The sequence below is a fragment of the Oncorhynchus gorbuscha genome, linkage group LG15, assembly GCF_021184085.1.
Source record: "Oncorhynchus gorbuscha isolate QuinsamMale2020 ecotype Even-year linkage group LG15, OgorEven_v1.0, whole genome shotgun sequence".
Classification (NCBI taxonomy): domain Eukaryota; kingdom Metazoa; phylum Chordata; class Actinopteri; order Salmoniformes; family Salmonidae; genus Oncorhynchus; species Oncorhynchus gorbuscha.
The window spans coordinates 15,963,020-15,988,714 of record NC_060187.1 but is presented as its reverse complement, the minus strand read 5'-3'; the positions used below and the strand labels follow the sequence as shown (position 1 = coordinate 15,988,714).

At 42.6% G+C, this 25,695-nt stretch overlaps 1 protein-coding gene and 1 non-coding gene across 2 annotated transcripts in view; one reads left to right on the top strand and one right to left on the bottom strand.

The window, feature by feature from the left end:
• dnajc6 (DnaJ (Hsp40) homolog, subfamily C, member 6) overlaps window positions 1-25,695 on the bottom strand; it is a 60,792-nt gene that overhangs the window by 18,010 nt on the left and 17,087 nt on the right. Inside the window, exons 2-7 of the mRNA XM_046300222.1 lie at window positions 24,704-24,854; window positions 12,975-13,024; window positions 11,499-11,647; window positions 5,052-5,174; window positions 2,543-2,676; window positions 1,509-1,703 (exon numbers count right to left, since the gene is read on the bottom strand). Coding sequence (XP_046156178.1) covers window positions 1,509-1,703; window positions 2,543-2,676; window positions 5,052-5,174; window positions 11,499-11,647; window positions 12,975-13,024; window positions 24,704-24,854 — 802 coding nt within the window. The remainder of the gene's footprint in view (window positions 1-1,508; window positions 1,704-2,542; window positions 2,677-5,051; window positions 5,175-11,498; window positions 11,648-12,974; window positions 13,025-24,703; window positions 24,855-25,695) is intronic.
• Window positions 24,096-24,150, top strand: LOC123998367. The gene has a single exon (XR_006832265.1). It is a non-coding gene; the product is annotated as a U7 small nuclear RNA (small nuclear RNA).

Sequence of the window (25,695 nt, the reverse complement as noted above, 5' to 3'; positions counted from 1 at the left end):
GCCTCCAAATCATGTCCAATAAGGCTGTAATGTAACAAAATCTGGAAAAAATTCAAGGGGTCTGAATACTTCCCGAAGTATAACTCTGTGAAGCATTTATTTGGGCTGCAATTTCTGAGGCTGGTAACTCTAATGCAGCAGAGGTAACTCTGGGTCTTCCTTTCCTGTGGCGGTCCTCATGAGTGCCAGTTTCATCATCACGCTTGATGGTTTTTGCGACTGCACTTGAAGAAACTTTCAAAGTTCTTTACATTTTCCCGGATTTACTGACTTTCATGTCTTAAAGTAATAATGCACTGTCGTTTCTCTTTGCTTATTTTAGCTGTTCTTTTCATAATATGGACTTGGTCTTTTACCAAATAGGGCTGTATATCTTCTGTATACCACCCCTACCTTGTCACAACACAACTGATTGACTCAAACGCATTAAGAAGGAAAGAAATTCCACAAATTAACTTTTAACAAGGCACACCTGTTAATTGAAATGCATTCCAGGTGACTACCTCGTGAAGCTGGTTGAGAGAATGCCAAGTATGCAAATTTGTCATCAAAGCAAAGAGTGGCTACTTTGAAGAATCTCAAATATAAAATATATTTTGATTTGAATAACACTTTTTTGGTTACTACATGGTTACATATGTGTTATTTCACAGTTTTGATGTCTTCACTATTACGTCTTCACAGGAACAGGAGTGGAGAAATAGGCTCTGATGATTTCTTTCTTTTAACATCTTGAGAGAATGTGAGTGTGCAGTCTGTAGACGTGCTATCTTTATTAGTATCATAATATAATAATAATAATATATGCCATTTAGCAGACTCTTTTATCCAAAGCGACTTACAGTCATGTGTGCATACATCCTACGTATGGGTGGTCCCGGGGATCGAACCCACTACCCTGGCGTTACAAGCGCCATGCTCTACCAACTGAGCTACAGAAGGACCATAAAAGTCGATAGAATTTCAAACACATAAAATATGCATCCAAGCCGAACTGACATCTTATCAGAAACATGATGGGTTGTTTTCACAGCTTTCTATTTCCTTACAACTGGTCCAACTGGAGCATTTTCTCCCCAGTCCCTAAACGTCCTTGCTCCATGAAAGAAGCAGAGATGACAGAGAAAACTTTACCGATGCAATTTGAAGCATTCATTCAGTCGATTTATGACATTCTGGTGAGCAGGGGTTTATTTAGTCTTCTAGGGCAACATATAATGACAGAAGAGAAGCTGCATGCATCTAATTATAGACCAGTTGATATGTTGGAAGTTATAAACAGAAACATATCTAAATAAGGCAAAAACAATTCTGCACGGCCTGTCAAAAATAATCTGTTGTCTAGCTGTAGCCTACAGCGCATTTTCTATAATAGAAGGTTAGGGTCGGTTGCAGGCCTCAGATGTTCACTTTATCACATTTAGCAACTGCGGGTGGGTGCGTGTGAACAAACAGCTGCTAGTGTGTGTGTGTGTGTGTCTGTGTGTGTGTGTCTGCACCTACTGTACCTCATCCTCTCATAGTCCTGTGCAGTAGAGAAGATCTTGGTCTCCCCTATGAGGATCTCAGAGAAGGGTCTGCAGCCGATGCGTTGTTTGTTGAAGCAAGGTACTGGACTCATGGTGACTGCCTTGACCACCAGGGGCTTGGAGTGTGGCAGGGAGGGCTTCTCTGATACCATACTGCACACATAGCCTATGTACCTGGAGAAGAGAGGCAGAGAATGTAAGGTTACAGACACTAAACTACCATAAGCACTGAGTACTATCTAAAAAATAAACACACATTGCCTTTGTACATGAATACAGGAGGGGATGTTTTTTGTGCTAGAAAATATCACAAAACTATCCATCTCAAAGTTACAGTATATACTTGAAATCATATTTCCTATGTCTACAGATTCTTGCAGAAAATCGTTTGATTTTTCAGTTTAGAGAAACACAACAGAACAAAAACCAAGATGAGGCTTGATTGCCACTGTCTTCATCCATCAGCGTCTCTGTCTGGGCTGAAGGATGAAGCAGTCTTTGTTATTATGAGAAACAGCTGTGTGGCCAAGCGGTTGGCTGTGTTAGTGTGTGTGTATGTGTGTGTGTGTGTGTGTGTGTGTGTGTGTGTGTGTGTGTGTGTGTGTGTGTGTGTGTGTGTGTGTGTGTGTGTGTGTGTGTGTGTGTGTGTGTGTGTGTGTGTGTGTGTGTGTGTGTGTGTGTGTGTGTGCGTGCTTGCATGTTGATTAATTGGCTGCTGTATATTTCTGGCACCTCGTTAGCATCGTGGCTAATGCGCCATGTACCGCAACTCAGCCATCGGAAAATAAATAGGTTGATAAAGGATTTAGGAGAGTAATGCAGGGGGAGAAGGAAGGAGGAGGGAGCTAGGTTTTTAAGTTCATCCATCATCTAAAAATAACAAAGTCAAAGTCATGGAGGTGAAGACTGTTTATGTGTTTAATCTTTTTCTCCTGTTTTCCACTGCAATGAACAGCAATCAATATAAACACACACACAGAGACCCCACAAACACGCCCCCTGTGTTGTCCTACCTCCGGTGCGAGGGCCAGAGGCCAGAGCCGGGTCTCTTGGCGCTGAGCAGCTGCATGGCGGGCACTGGGTTGGAGAAGAGGTGGCAGAAGCAGAACATGGCACAGACCAGCACACCCGACGGAGCACGGCCGTCCTTAAGGAGGGCACAGACAGTCAGTAGATAGTAGATACACATAGACAAAACTAGCAAGCGAACAGCAACATGCCAACATAAACCGTTATGTGGGATAACTAACAGAAGAGAAGGAAGCTGCAGCAAGCTTACAGTACTTCAATTTACACAACTCAATGCATTGCAAAAAAAGGCAGTATAGTCTTTATGATTCCTATAAGCTAGGATAGTCTTTATGATTCCTATAAGCTAGGATAGTCTATGATTCCTATAAGCTAGGATAGTCTTTATGATTCCTATAAGCTAGGATAGTCTTTATGATTCCTATAAGCTAGGATAGTCTTTATGATTCCTATAAGCTAGGATAGTGTTTATGATTCCTATAAGCTAGGATAGTCTTTATGATTCCTATAAGCTAGGATAGTGTTTATGATTCCTATAAGCTAGGATAGTGTTTATGATTCCTATAAGCTAGGATAGTGTTTATGATTCCTATAAGCTAGGATAGTCTTTATGATTCCTATAAGCTAGGATAGTCTTTATGATTCCTATAAGCTAGGATAGTCTTTATGATTCCTATAAGCTAGGATAGTCTTTATGATTCCTATAAGCTAGGATAGTCTTTATCATTCCTATAAGCTAGGATAGTGTTTATCATTCCTATAAGCAAGGATAGTCTTTATGATTCCTATAAGCTAGGATAGTCTTTATGATTCCTATAAACTAGGATAGTGTTTATGATTCCTATAAGCTAGGATAGTCTTTATCATTTTATCTAGGATTCTTTATGATTCCTATAAGCTAGGATAGTCTTTATGATTTTTATAAACTAGGTTAGTCTTTATGATTCCTATAAGCTCGGATAGTCTTCATGATCCACAGAAGCTAAGATAGTGTTTATGATTCCTATAAGCTAGGATAGTGTTTATGATTCCTATGAGCTAGTATATTCTTTATGATTCTTATAAGCAAGGATAGTCTTTATGATTCTTAGAAGCTAGGTTAGTCTTTATGATTCCTAGAAGCTAAGATAGTGTTTATTATTCCTATAAGCTAGGATAGATAGTCTTTAAGATCCTTAGAAGCTAGGATAGTCTTTATGATTTATATAAACTATGTTCATCTTTATGATTCCTATAAGCTAGGATAGTCTTTATGATCCTCAGAAGCTAGGATAGTCTTTATGATTCCTATGAGCTAGGATAGTCTTTATGATTCCTATAAACTAGGATAGTCTTTATGATTCCTATTCACTAGGATAGTCTTTATGATTCCTATAAGCGAGGATAGTCTTTATGATTCCTATAAGCTAGGATAGTCTTTATGATTCTTAGAAGCTAAGATAGTCTTTATGATTCTTAGAAGCTAGGATAGTCTTTATGATTCTTAGAAGCTAGGGCCCTTCCATGTTCTCTGTGCATGGCCAATATTTTTGGTTTCAATCCCACGTCGCTCCAATATCACTAAACAGGGACTCTTCACACAGAGTTGTCTGTCACTAACTGCTGCCACAGTATCTAAATACAACTTCTCTTTTGCTTAAGAAAGTTATACAGTTATAAATACATCTGATTGAGGTAAAGTTAAGATCATAAAACTGGGCCAAGTATTTCTAAGAAAGCAACATTCTTCCTTCAGCACAAAACGTTGAGGAAGACATTTGAGGAACTCTCATATAAACTAAAAGTAATTGCTCAACACAGATGAACTTGCCAACCACAATGAAATCACATACAGAAAGATGGAAAGCATTACATTCCAGTCATAGTGTACTGTAGTACATAACTAAAAACATGTACAGTATACTTTAAAGCGTGTACAGTATACTTTGAAACATGTACAGTATACTTTGAAATATGTACAGTATACTTTTCCCTACCCATAATTATTTTGCTACAGCAAATGGACAGGACCAGGACTTTTATTATATACTATTCTACTGTAGTCTATACTTCCCTCTTGAATACAGAGAACATCTGTCTTTGCTTAAGGTCTGCAATGCCAGTGAAAGAGCTCAGTGGAAACTAAAGCTGAAACAGAAACAATTGGAGCAGTATTCCAAGCTGTGATTCACTTGGACCCCAGGCCGTCCCACAAACCCAGAACAAAACCAGGACAACCCAGGATGGTAGAGAGGCAACAATGAGAGGGGGAGGAGGAGGAGGAGGAGATGGAGTGAGAGGAATGTTGTGTAAACAAGAAAGAAGTGAGGATGAGTGTGAATGATGGTTCTCAGGACCGAGGCAACAATAAGAGGGGGGAAAGAGGAGGTAGGAGATGGAGGGAGAAAGGAGAAGATAAAGGAATGGTGTGTAAACATGAGAGGAGGAACAGAGGAAACAGGACAGAGTGAAGAATGTGAATGTGAATGAACACTCCTGTGGGTCTCATCTTACCGAGCAGGTGATGACACACACATTCTTGGGGTTCTGTTTGAGCCAGTTGTGCATGTTCTTACACACCGCAAATAGGTTGTGCAGGCTGGGAGCCTGGCGGGATGGCCAGTTACACTCTGAGACCTGGAAATGGGAGGGGGGTAAGAGAGATGCGGAGGGGAGAGAGAAGAGGGGTGAAGAGAGAGAGAGGGGGGGGGAGGGAGGGGGATGAGGGAGGGGGATGAGGGAGTGGGAAAGAGAGTGGGGGAGTAAGAGAGTGGGGGGAGTAAGAGGGTGGTGGGAGTAAGAGGGTGGTGGGAGAAGAGGAGAGAGAGAGAGAGAGAGAGAGAGAGAGAGAGAGAGAGAGAGAGAGACAGACAGACAGACAGACAGACAGACAGACAGACAGACAGACAGACAGACAGACAGACAGACAGACAGACAGACAGACAGACAGACAGACAGACAGACAGACAGACAGACAGACAGACAGACAGACAGACAGGAGAACGATTATAAATAACGTCCTTGCAGTGAAAGCAACAGGTGCACAAATCACAAGTTACCATGATGAGTCATGTAATTACAATGACTTTAACAGACAAAAAAATATGGATGAATCCATAGATGACACCCCCCATTGTTTCCTATGAGAATGCTAAGTGGCGCATTTGATGATCAGGAAGTGTCATTTCAGTGTGTCGCCATCTTTCTACATGGAGGAGTTTTTGGAAACATTGCATGCGCAGTTTGTACAACTTTAGGAAGTGAGGTTGCAGGCTAGCTCAGTACTGCCACCTCTCATGGAATATCTCAAGTTGTAGGCCAACCAGGGTACTGCAGGCTGCCATTAACAACTAAATGATCCTTATAACTTCGTCTGTGTGGGATTTCAAAGTAATCGGTTCAAAGACATACATCTGGTGAAATACAACAAATGATTTGTTACATGATTGTGTTCTAATTTTCTTTTTATATCCATATATCCGAATATTGACCACAAAGAGCGCCATTTCCCCATTCACTACCCCTGTCTGCACATTATGCCCTGAATCTATTCTACCACGGCTAGAAATCTGCTCCTCTCCTATGTCCCCAACGCATTAGACGACCAGTTTTGATAGCATGGGCACTCTCATAGATATTATCCTGACCAACTTGCCCTCCAAATACACCTCTGTTGTTTTCAATCAGGATCTCAGCGATCACTGCCTCATTGCCTGCATCCACTATGGGTCCACGGTCAAACGACCACCCTTCATCACTGTCAAATGCTCCCTAAAACACTTCTGCGAGCAGGCCTTTCTAATTGACCTGGCCCGGGTATCCTGGAAGGATATTGAACTCATCCCGTCAGTAGAGGATGCCTGGTCGTTCTTTAAAAGTAATTTTCTCACCATCTTATATAAGCATGCCCCTTTCAAAAGAATTAACTAAGAACAGATGGGTCACTCCAGACCTGACTGCCCTTGACCAGCACAAAAACATCCTGTGGCAGACTGCAATAGCATCAAACAGTCCCTGTGATATGCAACTCTTTCAGGGAAGTCAGGAACCAATATACACAGTCAGTCGGGAAAGCAAAGGCTAGCGTTTTCAAACAGAAATTTGCATCCTGAAGCTCTAACTCCAAAAGGTTTTGGGACACTGTAAAGTCCATGGAGAACAAGAGCACCTTCTCCCAGCTGCCCACTGCTCCCAGGCTTGGTAACACGGTCACCACCAATAAATACATGATATTATTATTATTATTATAATCTAAAATTTCAATAAGCAATTCTCTACGGCTGGCCATGCTATAAATACCTAGGTGTCTGGCTAGACTGTAAACTCTCCTTCCATACTCATATTTTTTAGTCTACCCTGCCGCCATCTTCAATCCAAAATCAAATCTAGAATCGGATTTCTATTTCGCAACAAAGCCTCTTTCACTCATGCCGCCACACTTAACCTAGGAAAACTGACTATACTACCGATCCTCGACTTTGGCGATGTCATCTACAAAATAGCTTCCAACACTCTACTCAGCAAACTGGATGAAGTCTATCACAGTGCCATCTGTTTTGTTACCAAATCACCTTATACCACCCACCACTGCGACCTGTATGCTCTAGTCGGCTGGCCCTTGCTACATACTCATCGCCAGACCCACTGGCTCCAGGTCATCTATAAGTCTATGCTAGGTAAACCTCTGCCTTATCTCAGTTCACTGGTCACGATAACAACACCCACCCGTAGCACATGTTCCAGGAGGTATACCTTAATGATCATTCCCAAAGTCAACACCTCTTTGGCCGCCTTTCCTTCCAGTTCTCTGCTGCCAATGACTGGAACGATTTGCAAAAATCGCTGAAGCTGGAGACTTTTATTTCCCTCACTAACTTTAAACATCAACTATCTGAGCAGCTAACCGATCGCTGCAGCTGTACATAGTTCATCTGTAAATAGCCCAACCAATCAACCTACCTCATCCCCATATTGTTTTTATTTACTTTTCTGCTCTTTTGCACACCAGTATCTCTACTTGCGCATCATCATCTGCTCATTTATCACTCCAGTGTTAATCTGCTAAATTGAAATTATTTCGCTACTATGGTCAATTTATTGCCTACCTCCTCACTCCATTTGCACACACTGTATATAGACTTTTTTTCTATTTTGTTATTGTTAGAGGAAATTATGGTTGAAATGATTCATTATGTATACATTATTGATTAGAACCATTTATTCTAATACTATTATGTTATGGTATGAAAAGTAAAAGTTATTGGTTAAGCTGTTACTGAAAATGTAAGCAGAACGAATTAATTGTCTGTACCTTGCAGAGTTTAAGGGGGAGAAATGAGATAGCTTTTCAGACAGATAAGAATGTTTTGGTTGGATTCCATTAGTGGAGAGAAGTATATCTTTTAGACAGGTTGGAATGTAGTTTTATGAGGGGAGTAAAAAGCTCTCCAGAACTGAATACTACGCTATTGTGAGGATGGGAGAGGGTGTGAAACTGATGACGTCATTTTATGTTCTCTTTCTTTAAAATGTAATGTTCTTTTTTATTTTGGGTCAGTACTCATCAAGAATAAATGCTGAACTTGTTTTTAAGACTGGTCTCTTGCTAATTCATGTAAATGATAAACTTACAACTTATCATGAATTAGAAATGAGTGCGAATTGAATTGGTTTTGGCAATAAAACATAAAGGAATTTAGAATTCCTCTATCAGTTATTGACTGTACACTTGTTAATTCCATGTGTAACTCTGTGTTGTTATTTGTGTCGCACTGCTTTTCTTTATCTTGGCCAGGTCGCAGTTGTAAATAAGAACTTGTTTTCAAGTAGCCTACCTGGTTAAGTAAAGGTGAAATCATTTTTTAAAAATTAACTATAATGTGGATCCTGTTTTCTGGAAACGGTACCATGGTCGGCCGTCAACTTGAACTCCTAAATGCGAGGGGTTCTCCCCTGGTGCGTGTGTGTAATGAAAAAGGGGTGATAATGGTAGACCCCTCAGGAAACCAACACTCGACCCCTCTGTTGTAAAAAAAACTCTGATGTAAAAAACTACAGACCAGTATCCTGTCTTTCCTTTCCAAAACACTTGAGTGTGCTGTCTCTGACCAACTCTCTCAGAATGATCTTCTTCACCCTAACAAGTCATGCTTCAAGAAGGGTCACTCAACTGAGACTGCTCTCCTCTGTCACTGTCACGCCCTGACCATAGAGAGCCTTTTATTCTCTATGGTGGTTAGGTCGGGGTGTAACTAGGGTGGGTTATCTTGGTTATTGTATGTCTATTTTGGCCTGATATGGTTCCCAATCAGAGACAGCTGTTTATTGTTGTCTCTGATTGGGGATCATATTTAGGCAGCCATTTCCCACACTGTGTTTTGTGGGATCTTGTTTTTGTGTAGTTGCCTGGGAGCACTGCATTTACTGCACGTTTCGTTTTTTGTTTATTGTTTTGTGAGTTTCATTTAATAAACTTGTGGAACTCTACGTACGCTGCGCCTTGGTCCGACATTCATTATAACGATCGTGACAGTCACAGAGGCTCTCTGCTCTGCCAAAGCTGACTCTCTCCTCTGCTCTCATCTTCCTAGATCAATCTGCTGCCTTCCACACGGTGAACCATCTGATCCTCCTTTCCACCCTCTCAGGGCTGGGTGGCTCAGGCTCTGCACACTCCTGGATGTCATCCTACCTGGTCGCTCCTACCAGGTTACATGGAGAGGATCTGTGTCTGCACCACGTGCTCTCACTACTGGTGTTCCCTGGGGCTCGGTTCTAGACCCTCTCCTTTTTATTCTTTACAACTCTTTTCTCAACTCCATCATATCCTCTCATGGTCTCTCCTATAATTGCTAGGTAGATGACACTCAACTACTTCTCATTCCCCCCCTCTGACACCCACGTGGCAACATACATCTCTGCGTGCCTGGCAGATACCTCAGCTTGGATTTCGGCCCACCATCTCAAGCTCAACCTCGACAAGACGGAGCAACTCTTCCTCCCGGGAAAGGCCTGCCCTCTCCAAAACCTCTCCATCATGGTTGACAACTCCATGGTGTCCCCCTCCAAGAGTGTAAAGAACCAAAGCTTGAACCTGGACAACACCCTGTCATTCTCTGCGAACATCAAAGCAGTGACTCGCTCCTGCAGGTTCATGCTCCACAACATCTGTAGAGTACAACCTTTCTTCACACAGGAAGCGGTGCAGGTCCTAATCCAGACACTCGTCATATCCCGTCGGGACTACTGCAACTCCTGAGTGGCGTAGCGGTCTAAGGCATTGTATCTCTGCACATTTAACATTTACATTTAAGTCATTTAGCAGACACTCTTATCCAGAGCGACTTACAAATTGGTGCATTCACCTTATGGCATCCAGTGGAACAGTCACTTTACAATAGTGCATCTAAATCTTAAAGGGGGGGGGGTGAGAAGGATTACTTATCCTATCCTAGGTATTCCTTAAAGAGGTGGGGTTTCAGGTGTCTCCGGAAGGTGGTGATTGACTCCGCTGTCCTGGCGTCGTGAGGGAGTTTGTTCCACCATTGGGGGGGCCAGAGCAGCGAACAGTTTTGACTGGGCTGAGCGGGAACTGTACTTCCTCAGTGGTAGGGAGGCGAGCAGGCCAGAGGTGGATGAACGCAGTGCCCTTGTTTGGGTGTAGGGCCTGATCAGAGCCTGGAGGTACTGAGGTGCCGTTCCCCTCACAGCTCTGTAGGCAAGCACCATGGTCTTGTAGCGCAAGAGGCGTCACTACAGTCCCTGGTTTGAATCCAGGCTGTGTCACATCTGGCCGTGATTGGGTGTTCCATAGGGCGATGCACAATTAGCCCAGCATTGTCAAGGTTTGACTGGGGTAGGCCGTCACTGTAAATAAGAATTTGTTCTTAACTGACTTGCCTAGTTAAATAAAGGTTAAATATAAATGTAACTAGTAGAAAGAGGAGGAAGGGAAGCACTACTAAGGTATACAATAGTACATTTAGGTAGGTCATCAAAAAGAAAGGAAGACCATGGATGTTCAATAGAAATAAAGTTTTACGTGTCAGATTTTTAAAACTTTGTTTCTATTGAACATGCCATACAAATAAAGGCATTTTAATTCATTTAATTAAGAATTACCAGTCTTCTAATTTCCCCCCAACAATAACAAAGTGCACATCTTTTCCAACTAGCACTGACTTTGCTGATAACTTCTTTATTGAGGAAGAATGTACTCACTACGACTGTGATATGTGGTGGTCTCAACTAGCTATATTAAGATGAATGCACTAACTGTATCTGACTTATCTGGATAAGTGCTAAATGACTAACATGTCAATGTAAAATGTAACTGCTGGTGTCTTGGTGACCCATAAACTGAATGGAGCGATTTAACCAGATTAATTCCAAGGATAACATCTAGTCATTGAACAGTAAATCAGTTGAAGTGGGAAGCTGACATAGTAGTGACTGGAGTCTCACAGTGAGAGAAACTGAGTCATGTCTTTACTCTCCAAGTTCAGTCTTTGATTCGGATTTAGGTCTATGCATAGGACAATGCACTTTCACAGTGTTCAGTGGGTATGCTATGTTTGCCATGAAACACAATACCTGGTGCCAATGGCACGTGTCAAACTCATTCCACGGAGGGCCTAGAGTCTGTGGGTTTTCGCTCCACCCTTGACTTGATTTATGGATTAAGGTCAGTAATTAGTAAGGAACTCCTTCACCTGGTTGTCTAGTTAATTGAAAGTAAAAACCACAAACCTGCAGACACTCGGCCCTCCATGGAATGAGTCTGACACGTGGGCTATGGGTAATGTGTTGTAATGTATTATAAATCATTGCATACATGTTGGCATAGAGTGTTTTAGCATTACCGTATAACAGAGAGTGACTGAACTGAGGCTAAGTATAGTATCTCTGTGTGTTGATCTTGGTAGGCCTTGGTAGACCTCCATCTCATTCTCTCTGTCTCACCCGGTTGGAGAACTTTGCGCCTCGGTAGTTGCGCTGTGACAGGTTGAAGACAGTGTAGTGGTCAGCGTGCCGTGAGTCCAGAAAGGAGCGCATATCCTCCACATGGTTCTGGTTGCCGATCTGCAATGCCTCTGCAGGATATGACATCACTGGCAGGGGACAGAGAGGGAGACATTGGCAGGGGACAGAGAGGGAGACATTGGCAGAGGACAGAGAGAGGAATTGGCAAGGGACATAGAGGGAGACATTGGAAAAAGACAGAGAGGGAGACATATGGGCTATCCCAGTCACCATAGAGGTGATGATGAGGCATGCCAGGATATACAGTACTATGCTATTATTAAACACTGTCATGACGTTCCATGACAGTGTTTGATTTGATCCATACTATTAACTCCTATTTTACCAGGTAAGTTGACTGAGAACACATTCTCATTTACAGCAATGACCTAGCGAATAGTCACAGGGGAGAGGAGGGATGAACGAGCCAATTGGAAGCTGGGGATGATGAGGGCCAGATTGGGGATTTCATGTGCAGTAGGAAGGCTGTAAACATATAAAACAGACAGGGAATCATACTAAATGTCAAAAAGGTGAGAGTACAGTTTGTGATTTATGTATAGTTATATTCTTCTGTTTAAAATTGGGTTTAAAATAATATACAGTGCCTTGCGAAAGTATTCGGCCCCCTTGAACTTTGCGACCTTTTGCCACATTTCAGGCTTCAAACATAAAAATATAAAACTGTATTTTTTTGTGAAGAATCAACAACAAGTGGGACACAATCATGAAGTGGAACGACATTTATTGGATATTTCAAACTTTTTTAACAAACAAAAACTGAAAAATTGGGCGTGCAAAATTAGGACAGACTGCTGTTACATGCAACCTCACAACACTGAAAGAGTGTGTGTGTGTGTGTCAGGAGAAGGAAGAGTGAGTAGTACTGTGGTTTCCACAGCACAGCTCTCCTCTGTTTACAGCACTCAGGTGTGGGAGGTGGAAGTGTGTGTGTGTGTGTGTGTGTGTGTGTGTGTGTGTGTGTGTGTGTGTGTGTGTGTGTGTGTGTGTGTGTGTGTGTGTGTGTGTGTGTGTGTGTGTGTGTGTGTGTGTGTGTGTGTGTGTGTGTGTGTGTGTGTGTGTGTGTGTGTGTGTGTGTGTGTGTGTTGCCTGCTATGAGGGGCCCATCACAAGGTTGGAGCATCATTTGTGTTTTTATTAGGGGTGTTTTATTTTATTAGGGGTACACCCACTCTCCCAGACATCTCACCCTCTGTCACCTGCATATTTAAAGTAGATGTTGTGCAGGGGAAAAAGTGAGGCAATATTTATAGGAGGCTGGAGACTGAGAGATCCAGATGTCTAACGCTGGCTAGGTTGAGAAGAAACCTTTGAAGCCCGAAGACAGGCTTACTGTTCCCCATAATGAGAAAATTAAACTACAGTTCGAGAATGATGTTTCTATACAGTACTCACCTATGATTCGTGATGTAATGTAGGCAATGTCCAGCTCTCCTTTTGTGTATCTGTAAACAGAGATGTTTTGTCAAATAACATATAATGCAATTCAGATGATGTAATTACAGTGTTTAGAACACTGTGTCGACTGGTTTGTGTTGTCACATTTGTATCTAATGTAATGGTTAAAAATGACATTGTAGCAAGCTGTAGAGGAGTAGACATACACAGACAGGGGTCAGTAGCCTACTAGCCAAAGCTACACAATTCAAGTGACAATAGAAGTAGCCTAAAGTGTATGCGGCTGGGGCCCTGTTGCTTGTGGTGTAAATGTAAATCCACTATCTAGGCCACTGGTCTGTTAGTGAAGTGCTGGGGTGGATGAGTGCCATATAGCTCTGAGGGCTTCACATCCAGGCCTTGCATGATTACCCAACAGCCCAGCCACCTGGGTAAACTGAGGCAGGGAGAGAGGGGAGTAGGGGGAGGCAGGGAGGGAGGAGGGGAGGCAGGGAGGGAGGGCCGGCAGGGAAGCAGAGATGGAGGCAGGGAGGGAGAAGGGGGAGGCAGGAAGGGAGGGCAGAGAAGGAGGTGGGGAGGAGGGGAAGCGGGAACAGGAGGAAGCATCAGTGGGCAATTCCTCTTAACGAGGAAATTGGACCAAAAGCAGCATTTTATTTTGATCCAGTGTTTTGTTGTGCTCTCCTGCAGCGTGAACAGTGTTAGCTGATCTGGATAATATGGCTAGAGCTAGCTCTGCTAACTGTACTAGCTGCTGCTAGCGTAATGAAATCATCAAATCAAATTTTATTGGTCACATACACATGGTTAGCAGATGTTAATGCGAGTGTAGCGAAATGCTTGTGCTTCTAGTTCTGAGCGTGCAGTAATATCTAACAAGTAATCTAACAATTTCACAACAACTACCTTATACACACAAGTGTAAAGGAATGAATAATAATATGTACATATAAATATATGGATGAGCGATGGCCGAACGGCATAGGCAAGATGCAGTAGATGGTATGGAGTACAATATACATATGAGATGAGTAATGTAGGGTATGTAAACATTATATAAAGTGGCATTGTGTAAAGTCACTCGTGATACATTTATTACATCCAATTTTTAATTATTAAAGTGGCTTGAGATTTGAGTCAGTATGTTGGCAGCAGCCACTCAATGTGATGGCTATTCCGCTAAAAAGGCAGCACGCGAAATTCAAATATATATTTTTTAAATATGTCACTTTAATACATTAATAAGTGCAATACACCAAATGAAATATATACTTCTTGTTAATCATCCCATCGTATCTGATTTCAAAAAGGCTTTACAATGAAAGCACAACAAATTATTATGTTAGGTCAGTGCCAAGTCACAAAAACACACACAGCCATTTTTCCAGCCAAAGAGGAGTCACAAAAAGCAGAAATATATAGATAAAATGAATCACTAACTTTTCATGATCTTCATCAGATGATACTCATAGGACATCATGTTACACAATATATCTATGTTTTATTCGATAAAGTGCATATTTTTACCCAAAAATCTCAGTTTACATTGGCGCGTTACGTTCAGTAATGTTTTGCTTCCAAAATATCCGGTGATTTTGCAGAGAGCCACGTCAATTTACAGAAATACTCATAATAAACATTGATAAAAGATACAGCTGTTATTCACAGAATTAAAGATATACTTCTCCTTAATGCAACTGCTGTGTCAGATTTCAAAAAAACTTTACGGAAAAAGCAAACCGTGCAATAATCTGAGTACGGCGCACATACAACAAATCAAGCAATACAGATATCCGCCATGTTGGAGTCAACAGAAGTCAGAAATAGCATTATAAATATTCACTTCCCTTTGATGATCTTCATCAGAATGCAATCCCAGGAATCCCAGGTCCACAATAAATGTTTTATTTTGTTTGATAAAGTTCATCTTTATGTCCAAATACCTCCTTGTTGTTAGCGCGTTCAGCCCAGTAACCCAAATTCATGACGCACGAGCAGATGAAAAGCCAAAAAGTTCCGTTACAGTCCGTAGAAACATGTCAAACGAAGTATAGAATCAATCTTTAGGATGGTTTTATCATACATCTTCAATAATGTTCCAACCGGAGAATTCCTTTGTCTTCAGAAATGCAATGGAACCCAAGCTAACTCTTACGTGAACGGGCGCCACGAGTTCATGGCACTCTGCCAGACCAGTGACTCACTCAGCCCTCATTCCCCCCTCCTTCCCAGTAGAAGCATCAAACAAGGTTCTAAAGACTGTTGACATCTAGTGGAAGCCTTAGGAAGTGCAATTTCACCCCATATACACCGTGTATTCGATAGGCATGAGTTGAACAACTACAAACCTCAGATTTCCCACATCCTGGTTGGATTTTTCTCAGGTTTTTGCCTGACATATGAGTTCTGTTATACTCACAGACATGATTCAAACTACAGGGGGTTTTCTATCCAAATCTACTAATAATATGCATATATTACCAACTGGAACTGAGTAGCAGGCGGTTTACTCTGGGCACGCTTTTCATCCAAACGTGAAAATGCTGCTCCCTATCCCAAACAGGTTTTAACAGTCTGATGGCCTTGAGATAGAAGCTGTTTTTCAGTCTTTCGGTCCCAGCTTTGATGCACCTGTACTGACCTCGCCTTCTGGATGATAGCGGGGTGAACAGGCAGTGGCTCGGTGGCTGTTGTTCGTGATGATCTTTTTGGCCTTCTGTGACATCGGGGGGTGTAGGGAGCCTGGAGGGCAGGTAGTTTGCCACCGGTGATGCATTTTGCAGACCTCACTACCCTCTGGAGAGCCTTACAGTTGTGGGTGGAGCAGTTGCAGTACCAGATGGTGATACAGCCCAACAGGATACTCTCGGTTGTGCATCTGTAAAAGTTTGTGAGTGTTTTTCAGCCTCCTGAGGTTGAAGAGGTGCTGTCGCACCTTCTTCACTACTCTGACTGTATGGGTGGATAGTGGTTTAGCTCAGTTACCTTAGCTTTCTTGGGAACAGGAACTATGGTGGCCTTCTTGAAGCATGTGGGAAAATTAGATGATAGGAATTGATTGAATATGTCCTTAAACACACCAGCCAGCTGGTCTGTGCATGCTCTCAGGACATGGCTGGGGATGCCGTCTGGTCCGGCAGCCTTGCGAGGGTTAACACGTTTACATGTTTTACTCACATTGGCTGCGGTGAAGGAGAGCCCGCAGGTTTTGGTAGCGGGCTGTGTCAGTGGCATTGTATTGTCCTCAAAGCGAGCGAAGAAGTTTTTTAGTTTGTCTGGGAGCAAGACATCGGTGTCCACGACGGGGCTGGTTTTCTTTTTGCAATCTGTGATTGACTGCAGACCCTGCCACATAAGTCTTGTGTCTGTGACTCTACTTTGTCTCTATACTGACACTTAGCATTGTTTGAGGGAACAGCTACAGTGTTTGTATTCGGTTTTGCGCAAATGCTGCCATCTATCCACGGTTTCTGGTTCTGGAAAGTTTTAATATTCACCGTGGGTACAACATCACCGATGCACTTGCTAATAAACTTGCTCACAGAATCAGCGTATACACCAATGTTGTTGTCTGAGGCTATCTGGAACATATCCTAGTCCACGTGATCGAAGCAATCTTGAAGCTTGGAATCAGATTTGTCGGGCAAGCGTTGAACAGACCTGAGCACAGGCGTTTCCTGTTTAAGTTTCTGTCTATAGGCTGGGAGCAACAAAATTGAGACATGGTCAAATTTGCCGAAAGGAGGCCGAGGGAGGGTTTTGTATGCATAGCAGAATTTAGAGTAGCAATGATCCAGAATTTTGCCAGCCCGGGTCGCGCATTCGATATGCTGATAACATTTAGGCAGCCTTGTTTTCAGATTAGCCTTATTAAAATCCCCAGCTACAATAAATGCAGCCTCAGGATATGTGGTTTCCAGTTTACATAGAGTCCAATGAAGTTCTTTCAGGGCCGTCTAGGTGTCTGTTTGGGGGGGATATACACGGCTGTGATTATAATCTAAGATAACGGCATTTGATTGTAAGGAATTCTAGGACAGGTGAACAAAAGGACTTGAGATCCTGTATGTTGTTATGATCACACCACAACTCGTTAATCATAAGGCATACACCCCCACCCTTCTTCTTACCAGAGAGATATTTGTTTCTGTCGGCGCGATGCATGAAGAAACCGGGTGGCTGTACCGACTCTGATAACGTATCTCGAGTGAGCCATGTTTCCGTGAAACAGAGAATGTTACAATCTCTGATGTCTCTCTGGTAGGCAACCCTTGCTCGAATTTTGTCTACCTTGTTGTCAAGAGACTGGACATTGGCGAGTAGTATCCTACTGGGATCCGGTCCATTGTTCTGGGTGGTGGTCCAAACAGAGGATCCGCTTCGGGAAGGTCGTATTCCTGGTCGCAATGTTGGTAAGTTGACGTTGCTCTTATATCGCTGCCCTGGCCCCCCAATGGTGGAACAAACTCCCTCACGACGCCAGGACAGCGGAGTCAATCACCACCTTCCGGAGACACCTGAAACCCCACCTCTTTAAGGAATACCTAGGATAGGTTAAGTAATCCCTCTCACCCCACCCCCTAAGTTTTAGATGCACTATTGGTGACTGTCCCAATAAGGTTGCACCAATTTGTAAGTCGCTCTGGATAAGAGCGTCTGCTAAATGACTTAAATGTAAATGTAAATTATATCCAGTAGTTCCTTACCTGCTGTATGTAATAAGACTTAAGATTTCCTGGGGTAACAGTGTAAGAAATACTATATAAAAACACAACATACTGCATAGTTAATCTCTGCTAACTGTACTAGCTGCTGCTAGCGCCAGCTCTGCTAACTGTAGTAGCAGCTGCTAGTGCTAGCTCTGCTAACTGTAATACTGTTGCTGCTGCTAGTGCTAGCTCTGCTTACTCTGGCTGCTGGTGGAGGATCCTCCGAGGAAGGGGAGGCCCATCCTCCTCAGTGAATTTCAGAAAAACAGAAATAGTGAAATATTTAAAAAGTTATCATTTATAGATAAACTATACTAAATATTTTCACATGTCACCAAATAATTGATTATAACACACTTTTGCAATGAAGGTCTACTTTAGCCTCAACAGCACTCTGTAGGGGAGCAACATTGTGTAGCTGGAAGACTGTTTCCATCTTCCTCGGGGTACATTGAGTGCAATACAAAACCTAGGAGGCTCATGGTTCTCACTCCCTTCCATAGACTTACACAGCAATAATGACAACTTCCAGAGGACATCCTCCAACCTATCAGAGCTTTTCCAGCATGAACTGACATGTTGCCCACCCAATCAAAGGATCAGAGAATTAATCTAGTACAGAAAGCATAAGCTGCAGCCTGCTGACTGTACACTGTACTCCATGATTGTAGCGGGTTTACTAATGCGTTAGTTGTAGTAGCTATGTTGACTATGACGTTAGCTAATATGATGACAAGCTGTAGGCTGTGTGTAGAAGTTAGCAGTTATGATATGAAGGTTTGGGTTGGAAAGTATATATTTTTTGCCTGGACACGGACAGCTGATGTGTTGTGCACTGAAGTCCACAAGCGAAGGGAAAATGTGAGAGGAGGAAAGCGTGTAGATGCGAGACGGAATTATACAATTTTTTTATTTAAAAAAATAGTTCACCTTTATTTAACCAGGTAGGCCAGTTGAGAACAAGTTCTCATTTACAACTGCGACCTGGCCAAGATAAAGCAAAGCAGTGTAACAAAAACAACAACAGAGTTACACATGGGATGAATAAACGTACAGTCAATAACACAACAGTTTGTGCAAATGTATGTACAGTTTGTGCAAATTTAGTAACATTAGTGAGGTAAGGCAATAAATAGGCCACAGAGGCGAAATAATTACAATTTAGCATTAACACTGGAGTGATAGATGTGCAGATGATAATGTACAAGTACAGATACTGGGTTGCAAAAGTGCAACAAAAAAATAATAATATGCGGATGAGGTAGTTGGGTGTGCTATATACAGATGGGCTGTGTACAGGTACAGTGATCGGTGAGCTGCTCTGACAGCTGACGCTTAAAGTTGGTGAGGGAGATATACGTTTCCAGCTTCAGTGATTTTTGCAATTCGTTCCAGTCATTGGCAGCATAGAACTGGAAGGAAAGGCGGCCAAAGGGGGTGTTGGCTTTGGGGATGACCAGTGAAATATACCTGCTGGAGCATGTGCTAAGGGTGGGTGCTGCTATGGCGTCCAGTGAGCTGAGATAAGGTGGTGCTTTACCTAGCAAAGACTTATAGATGACCTGGAGCCTGTGGGTTTGGCGACAAATATGTAGCGAGGAACAGCCAACGAAAGAATACAGGTCGCAGTGGTGGGTAGTATATGGGGCTTTGGTGACAAAACGGATGGCATTGTGATAGACTTCATCCAATTTGCTGAGTGGAGTGTTGGAGGCTATTTTTTAAATGACATCGCCGAAGTCAAGGATCGGTAGTATAGTCAGTTTTACGAGGGTATGTTTGGCAGCATGAGTGAAGGATGCTTTGTTTTGCGAAATAGGAAGCAGATTCTAGATTTAATTTTGGATTGGAGATGCTTAATGTGAGTCTGGAAGGAGAGTTTACAGTCTAACCAGACGCCTAGGTATTGTATTTGTCCACATATTCTAAGTCAGAACTTTCCAGAGTAGTGATGCTAGGCGGGCGGGAGAGTGCAGGCAGCAATTGGTTGAAGAGCATGCATTTAGTTTTACTAGCATTTAAGAGCAGTTGGAGGCCACGGAAGATGCAGGTGTTGTGTTGCATCGACGCATGAGGCCAGCGGTGCTATAGCGATGCAGATTAGCAGCCGCTGACTGGATGCTGGAGCGTGTGCCCCCTGACTCCCCTTGTGAAGCAGATTGTTACAGTAGACACTAAACAGACTTTATAGTATCTTGGTGAGGGTAAGAGAGGTGAGGTCGATGTACATATACAAAGGTGCATAGGCTACTGTATTCTGTGCCCTGCCAGATACACACGAAAACACAAGCATGCATTAGGCCAGGAGAGCTACAGCTGCCCTTGGCTGTATTACATTAGAGACATTAGACCTGTGCTCTAACAGTAAGTGAGTCTCCTGTGGCAATACCTCACACACTCAGCAGTGTGGTCACAACACAGCAAAGCAAACCACTGTAAGTGGGTTAAACCCCCGTTGGCCATTGCATTACAGCTCTCCTCTGAACCGGTCTCCCACTTATCATCCCGTTTATATCGGTCACCTAGATAACCCTAGCTCAACCCAGGCCACGATGGGGTCATGTGACTCCCCAGGTTTCAATATGACCTCATCATGACCAGGGAAGGGCAAAAATCTGAAAATGCTAATACAAAATACCACAAAGATCATAATAAACTAAAAAAGTATATTTTTTATGTATTTAATTACAATACATGTATTTTGTATTTTGACATACAAAAATACATTTGCAAGTAGCCGGCCGAACAGCAACAACGTCTGCTAAATGATCAAAAGGTCAATGTGAAAATGCAGATACCAAAATGAAATGCAAAGCACTCTGGGTATTATTATTGACCTTGTTCTGGGGCGGAGCTCATTAGAATCATAAACAGAATGCTTTGCAACTGTTAATCTTTACATATGCAGTGTCTTCAGAAAGGATTCATTCATCGTTGACTTATTCCTCATTGTTTTCTGTTTCTGCCTGAATTCAAAATGGATTAAATAGATTTGTATTCTCACCCATTTACACACAATACTTAATAATGAAAAAGTTACATTTTTATAAATTTTTGCAAATGTATTGAAAATGAAATACAGGAATCTAATTTATTGTACATACAGTAAGTATTCACACTTCCGAGTCAATATATTTTAGAATTACAACTTTGGCAGCGATTACAGCTGTGAGTCTTTCTGGGGAAGTCTATAAGAGCTTTGCACGCCTGGATTGTATAATATTCGCACACTATTATTTTTTAAATTCTTCAAGCTCTGTCAAGTTGGTTGTTGATCATTGCTAGACAACCATTTTCAAGTCTTGCCATAGATTTTCAAGCCGATTTAAGTCAAACTGTAACTAGGCCACTCAGGAACATTCAATGCCATCTTGGGAAGTAACTCCAGTGTATATTTGGCATTGTGTTTTAGGTTATTGTCCTGCTGAAAGGTGAATGGTACCCGGGAATTGTTACTCCATTCCATGTTTCACAGCTCAAGGAACCCTGGCAACCAAGGGATGACATGTAAAGATCTCAGCTGGGTGAAAACACAGTCTCCTCCTCTCATACTAGAGCCCAGCAGGCACACAGAGCGCTACTAGGCCCAGTCTCAGAGCGCTACTAGGCCCAGTCTCAGAGCGCTACTAGGCCCAGTCTCAGAGCGCTACTAGGCCCAGTCTCAGAGCGCTACTAGGCCCAGTCTCAGAGCGCTACTAGGCCCAGTCTCAGAGCGCTACTAGGCCCAGTCTCAGAGCGCTACTAGGCCCAGTCTCAGAGCGCTACTAGGCCCAGTCTCAGAGCGCTATTAGGCCCAGTCTCAGAGCGCTACTAGGCCCAGTCTCAGAGCGCTACTAGGCCCAGTCTCAGAGCGCTACTAGGCCCAGTCTCAGAGCGCTACTAGGCCCAGTCTCAGAGCGCTACTAGGCCCAGTCTCAGAGCGCTACTAGGCCCAGTCTCAGAGCGCTACTAGGCCCAGTCTCAGAGCGCTACTAGGCCCAGTCTCAGAGCGCTACTAGGCCCAGTCTCAGAGCGCTATACGGTAAGAAAGTGGCACTTCCTGGATCCTCGTTTTGTAGGCTAAGAACAAACCTCACATTTGCATCGTCAAAGTCATAAAAACATGGTCATTTAAGATACACTGTATATTAAAATGTATACGTGATTCAGAGTGAATTTACCTACCATATAACGGTATTCAACTAATTTGACGGCCAAGAAGAAGCACAATGCCGAAAAGTTCCAACCGTTTCATTAGAACTACACAAATGAACTACAACTCCCACCAGCTGTATATCTCCCATAAGTAGACAGCTTGCCTTTTCAACAAAAAAACTTTTTTTTTTGCATGTTTAAAAAGTACTGGCTGGCAATGGTCAGTAAAAAAAACATTGTAATATAATTTACCGCCCTATGAGTCAGTCTAGCATGGGAACCATACTTGGGTCAGACTTGGGTGTGAGGGGAGGCAGTGATATTTCTAGCCTTAGCCAATAGAACCATTGCATGGACCCACGTAAAAAATACTTCAGTTTACTATAGAATACTAATGTACTTAATATAGAATTCTGTAGTAAACTGTAGTATACTGTAGAATACTATACTACACACTGTAGAATCTCTCGGTCATGTGTACAGTCGTGGCCAAAAGTTTTGAGAATTACACAAATATTAATTTTCACAAAGTCTGCTGCCTCAGTTTCTATGATGGCAATTTATATATACTCCGGCATGTTATGAAGAGTGAACAGATTAATTGCAATTAATTGCAGAGTGCCACTTTGCCATGCAAATGAACTGAATCCCCCAAAAACATTTCCACTGCATTTCAACCCTGCCACAAAAGGACCAGCTGACATCATGTCAATGATTCTCTCGTTAACACAGGTATGAGTGTTGACGAGGACAAGGCTGGAGATTACTGAATGAGTTCGAATAACAGACTGGAAGCTTCAAAAGGAGGGTGGTGCTTGCAATTATTGTTCTTCCTCTGTCAACCATGGTTTCCTGCAAGGAAACTTGTGCCGTGATCATTGCTTTGTACAAAAAGGGCTTTACAGGCAAGGATATTGCTGCCAGAAAGATTGCAACTAAATCAACCATTTATCGGATTATCAAGAACTTCAAGGAGAGCGGTTCAATTGTTGCGAAGAAGGCTTCAGGGCGCCCAAGAAAGTCCAGCAAGCGCCAGCACTGTCTCATAAAGTTGATTCAGCTGCGGGATCGGGGCACCACCCGTACAGAGCTTGCTCAGGAATGGCAGCAGGCAGGTGTGAAGGTGTCAAGAAGGGCAGCAAAGAAGCCTCTTCTCTCCGGGTAAAACATCAGGGACAGACTGATATTCTGCAAAAGGTACAGGGATTGGACTGCTGAGGACTGGGGTAAAGTCATTTTCTCTGATGAATCCCTTTTCCGATGTTTGGGACATCCGGAAAAAAGCGTGTCCGGAGAAGACAAGGTGAGCGCTGCCATCAGTCCTGTGTCATGCCAACAGTAAATTATCCTGAGACCATTCATGTGTGGGGTTGCTTCTCAGCCAAGGGAGTGGGCTCACTCACAATTTTGTCTAAGAACACAATGAATAAAGAATGGTACCAACACATCCTCCGACAACAACTTCTCCCAACCATCCAGGAACAGTTTGGTGACGAATAATTCCTTTCCCAGCATGATGGAGCACCTTGCCATAAGGCAAAAGTGATAACTAAGTGGCTCGGGGAACAAAACATCGATATTTTGGGTCCATGGCCAGGAAACACCCCAGACCTTAATCCCATTGGGAACTTGTGGTCAATCCTCAAGAGGTGGGTGGACAAACAGAAACCCACAAATTCTGACAAACTCCAAGCATTGATAATGCAAGAATGGGCTGACATCAGTCAGGATGTGGCCCAGAAGTTAATTGATATCATGCCAGGGCGGATTGCAGAGGTCTTGAAAAAGAAGGGTCAACACTGCAAATATTGACTCTTTGCATCAACTTCATGTAATTGTCAATAAATGCCTTTTGACACTTATGAAATGCTTGTAATTATACTTCAGTATTCCATAGTAACATCTGACAAAAATATCTAAAGACACTGAAGCAGCAAACTTTGGAAATTAATATTTGTTTCATTCTCAAAACTTTTGGCAACGATTGTAGTACTTAGTATTCAATTTTGTAGTATTCTGAAGAATAGTATAGTAAATACTTGAGCATTCTCTACAAATACATCTGTAGTAAATACTACAAAAATATCTACAAATACACAACAACAAAAATAACTATAATACAGTATTAAAATTTGCCCTTTTCCTCCCCCATTTCCCAATGAGAAACCTACATGCCAAGTATAGGCCATTATTGTTGTTCCCTATGGTTATACAAAAAGAGCAGAAGCTATGAACTCTCCGTTCAGAACCCAGTCCTACCTACCTACAGGTTATGGAACATTTGCTCTTTTAGTATTTCTCCAGTAGGCTTCCTGAAGAAGAAAGCCTCCACTTCAAGTGCGAAACATAATAAAACAAAAACACTTTAGTAAATACTACAGTCATGTCCACAAAAACATTACATTAAATAATAAAGTAATGTCCACAAAACACTAGAATAGCAATGATCCAAAGTTTACTACAGTAAATACTAGTCATGTCCACAAAAACACTATATTAAAATACTAGTCTGCAAAAACACTACATTAATTACTATAGTATATACTACTCTTTTTTTATACTACATTATTTATACTATAGTATAAACGGACATACACCTAAGTCAGGTCTCCCTTGTAAAGGAGGTCTTCAGTCAGCAAAAACACTACAGTGGATACTATAGTATTCCTACCATAGTATACATTATAGTATTTTTTCATATGGGGAGATTAGCTATAACAGAGCTATTGGCATGGGCAGGGGCATGTCAATTTACCCCAGCCAAGGAGTTCCAATGTGGGGCACAGTCACAACATATTCCCTTTGCCAGAGCCAGGGGATAGGTAGTGTTCTGGGGTCAGGAAAGGTACGGGTAAGGGGATGGGGGTGGTTGTTGGGACTTACGTGGCCACCTGGTGCATGACTTTGGTGGAGGTGTCCTTTAGAGTGTCCTTCAGGTTATCCTTGAAGTTGCTGAAGAATTTGCCGGCTCCGCCCTTCACCATGTCCAGCAGGCCTCCGCCATAGTTTGCGTCCATATCTGGAGATGGAGGACCTTAAAATTAAGAATGAAAGGAGAAACACACAGAAACACACTGAGAATGTAGACAGAGACAGACAGAGACAGACAGAGACAGACAGACAGACAGACGGAAAGGTGACAGATGGAGACAGACATGTAGAGACACACTATTTGCAGTACAGCACAGACAAACAAATATAACAACATGGGCACAGAGACAACATACAACATATACAGTAACAAGCACACTACCTGGACTGATAAACTGATAAAGTTAGAGAGCGAGAGAGAGAGAGAGCTGCAGTCAACTGTGGTACTGTGCTACTTCAAGAGAAAGCGCTCATCTTGGACCTCACCCAAGTCCTATATCTGGCTCAGCAACCTGGTCTAAGCACACTCCCTCCCTTCCCCATCCCATCCATCTGTACAAAGCACATGGCACCAAGCTCCCACTGCCGCTACCACCACAACTATTACCACCACCACCACTACTATCACTACCACTACCACCACCACCACTACTATCACTACCACTACCACTACTACTATCACTACCACCACTACTATCACTACCACTACCACCACCACCACTACTATCACTACCACTACCACTACTACTATCACTACCACCACTACTATCACTACCACTACCACCACCACCACTACTATCACTACCACCACCACTACTATCACTACCACTACCACCACCACCACTACTATCACTACCACTACCACCACCACCACTACTATCACTACCACCACCACTACTACTATCACTACCACCACCACCACCACTACTATCACTACCACCACCACTACTACTATCACTACCACCACTACTATCACTACCACCACCACCACTACTATCACTACC